General features: G+C 65.1%; 1 protein-coding gene across 1 annotated transcript in view; it reads right to left on the bottom strand.

Annotated features, from left to right (window-relative positions):
- Positions 1–197: 197 nt before the first annotated feature.
- LOC111820952 (AP-3 complex subunit delta-1-like) overlaps positions 198–2605 on the bottom strand; it is an 8944-nt gene continuing 6536 nt past the window's right edge. The window contains exons 5-9 of the mRNA XM_023733156.1: positions 1924–2069; positions 1613–1754; positions 664–840; positions 504–578; positions 198–275 (exon numbers count right to left, since the gene is read on the bottom strand). Of these exons, the coding sequence (XP_023588924.1) occupies positions 198–275; positions 504–578; positions 664–840; positions 1613–1754; positions 1924–2069 (618 nt within the window). The remainder of the gene's footprint in view (positions 276–503; positions 579–663; positions 841–1612; positions 1755–1923; positions 2070–2605) is intronic.

Below are 2605 nucleotides of genomic sequence, written 5' to 3'. Positions count from 1 at the left end.
TTCTCTGTCTGTCTGAGAGGCCCCCAGGCCCAGCCCGGCGCCGTGAGGGGCAGCCTGTCTCTGTCTGTCTGAGGGGCCCCCAGGCCCAGCCCGGCACTGTGAAGGGCAGCCTATCTCTGTGTCTGTCTGAGGGGCCCCTAGGCCCAGCTCTGTCCTCACCCAGGCATACCCCAAAGCGCCTACCACTGGCCCCTGACTTACTTGTCCACATCAATGTCCAAGGCCCTGTAGGAGTCATTGGGGTCTTTGTCATTTTCGTCACTGAGCAGAGCATTCTGAGGGGATGGGAGGAGAAGGGGGCCCAGTGTCAGGGTTCACCAGCAACACAGCCAAGATCTCACTAAAGGGCCCATGAGGCCCTGCCCCCACTTTAGGAGGCTCACCCAGTGAGGGCATGTTCAGTCGGGGTTGGGTGTCCCAGGGCCCCACCAGGGAAAGATATCCTGGCTGTGAACAGACCCGCCAGGGCTCAACCACATCATGAGTGCACATAGGGGCCTCACGGGAAGTTGGGGCCCACACGGGGAGTCGGGGCCCAGGGGACACGGTGAAGAGCAGAGCGGGGGCGGCCGCCCCTCCTGGAACGCAGACACAGGCATGGTTCCCCCAGGCTCCTGGGCAGCACCCCACCTCACGCACCCCAGGCCCCAGAACGGGAGGTACCTCAGGCAACTCCTCGGTGACCATGTCCACCTGCTGGGCAGGAGCAATGTCCTCATCGCTCTCCGTGTGCAGCGAGCTGTAGCGCCGACGCCGGCCCTCGCGCTGCTTCTCCTTTCTCTGCTTCTTCCGTGAGCTCTTGATGTAAAACGGGCTGGCCGGCTTCCGGGCTTCCCGGCGCTGCGGGGGGACGGGGGCGGCGGGGGGGCGTTCCCATCAGTGAACGCTCACCTGACGCACTGGACCAGAGGGGTGGGCCCCGTGCTGCCCCAGGCACCCCCGCAGCTCCTCAGCCCGTGCCAGGCAGGAGGCTACAGCGGGTGTAGGACACGCAGCTAGTCTGTGAGAGCCCCAAGCCAGGCCAGAGGCGCTGGAGACCAGCCAGGCTGCTCTGCTCCCAAGACAGAGCCGGGGCCTGACAGGTCTTCGCCTCCTGAGCCAGGCTGACCGCAGGTCACACTGCCCGAAAGCTCAGCCTGGAGGGCGCTGGGCCGTCGGGGGAGACCAGTGAGGCGACAGAAAGTTCTCAGCTCTGGGCAGAGGGATGCAGGGGGCCCCTTCTTTGATTTTCACACATTTGAGAAAGTTTGAACAAAGCACGTTTTTGTAAAGTCGGCAGCGTGCAGGCAGGGCGAACCCAGGGCCAACCTCAGGGCACCCCTCTAGGGAAGCTACTGGATCTCAAGGCGCCCACTCCACATCTCAACAGAGACTGTACAGAAACCCAGCTCGATCCCACGCTTCAACCCCAGCCCAAACACCAAACGCCTGCTGAGCACTCCCCGGAGGACAAACCCCCACGGACAGAGCCCCCGATGGCTGCGTCCACGGCCACAAGGCTCGTTTCTGTAGCCCAGGCTACAACACAGGGCCTCAGACCTGACCGCCCCTCCTGAACCCGGCAGAGGATGCGAGACGCGCTTCAGAAGAAGCACCCGCCTACGACGCTCACCCGGGCCAGCTCCTCTGCGTTGGCCTCAGGCTGCCGGTGCCGCGTGGGCTTCTGCTCATCGTCGTGGAAGATGGCCTTGGGCGCCTCGTCCTCGGACTCGCTGTCGGAGGGCAGCTCGTTGATCCAGGCGTCCAGGTCCAGGCTGCAGGGCAGGGGCCGGTCTCACTCCAGCACTGGCCAGCCATGAGGCTCCAGGCGCACATTACCGTCGCGCCTACCGTGACCCCTCAGAGGACACCGAGTCTTGGGGGACCAGCAGCCCGCCCGAGGCCGCCAGCCGGGGCCCAAGTTCAGTGCTGATGCCCCTTCACCCTGTGTTGCACGCTGAGGGCCGCTCAGACCTGCTCCCAGGGCAGCGCAGGCTCAGGGGCCGGGCTGGGACGCAGTCAGCCGGGGGAGCACGGGATAGATCAGTCAGCGCAACTCCAGTGTCGTACTGGCTGGGGCTGCTCAGGTCCTGCTAACGGAGGGACGAGAGGTCAGTGGGCAGCTGGGAGCAGAGAGCAGCACCTCCCCCTTGGCCGCGTGCAGGTCCAGGAGGGTGCAGATGCATCCCCATCCCCTCCCCCCATCTGAGGGCTCTGGGGTGACGAGGAGGACAAGGAGTCTGTGGGGACCAATGATTCCCGGCAGGTTCCACAGTCTGTGCCCGAGAGAGCCAGGACAGGTGTGCTTGGGAACAGGAGACCACGTCTGGGGGGACCGGAAAGTTCTCCTGGCACCTCCCGGGTCACAGAGGGGGCTGTGCCTCATGCCAGCTCAGCTCCTGGTCCAGGGACACTTGGTCCCAGGGCACAGTCAGGCTGTGGTGCGCCTGTGACTCTGCTCCCGATGATGGCAGTGCTAAGGCAACAGAGACGCCAGCCTGCCCCGGTGGGCACAGCGTGGGACAGCCCCACGGGGTCCCATCCTGGGAACCTGCCAGCGTGTGGGGGCTCTTCCCCACAGCGAGGAGCCCTGGTGGCGCGACAGTTAAGCACTGAGCTGCTGACT

The sequence above is a fragment of the Trichechus manatus genome, unplaced genomic scaffold (genome assembly GCF_000243295.1).
Source record: "Trichechus manatus latirostris isolate Lorelei unplaced genomic scaffold, TriManLat1.0 scaffold00057, whole genome shotgun sequence".
Lineage (NCBI taxonomy): Eukaryota > Metazoa > Chordata > Mammalia > Sirenia > Trichechidae > Trichechus > Trichechus manatus.
Note: the sequence above shows the minus strand (reverse complement) of the source record. Positions and strands in the feature narration are given on the sequence as shown.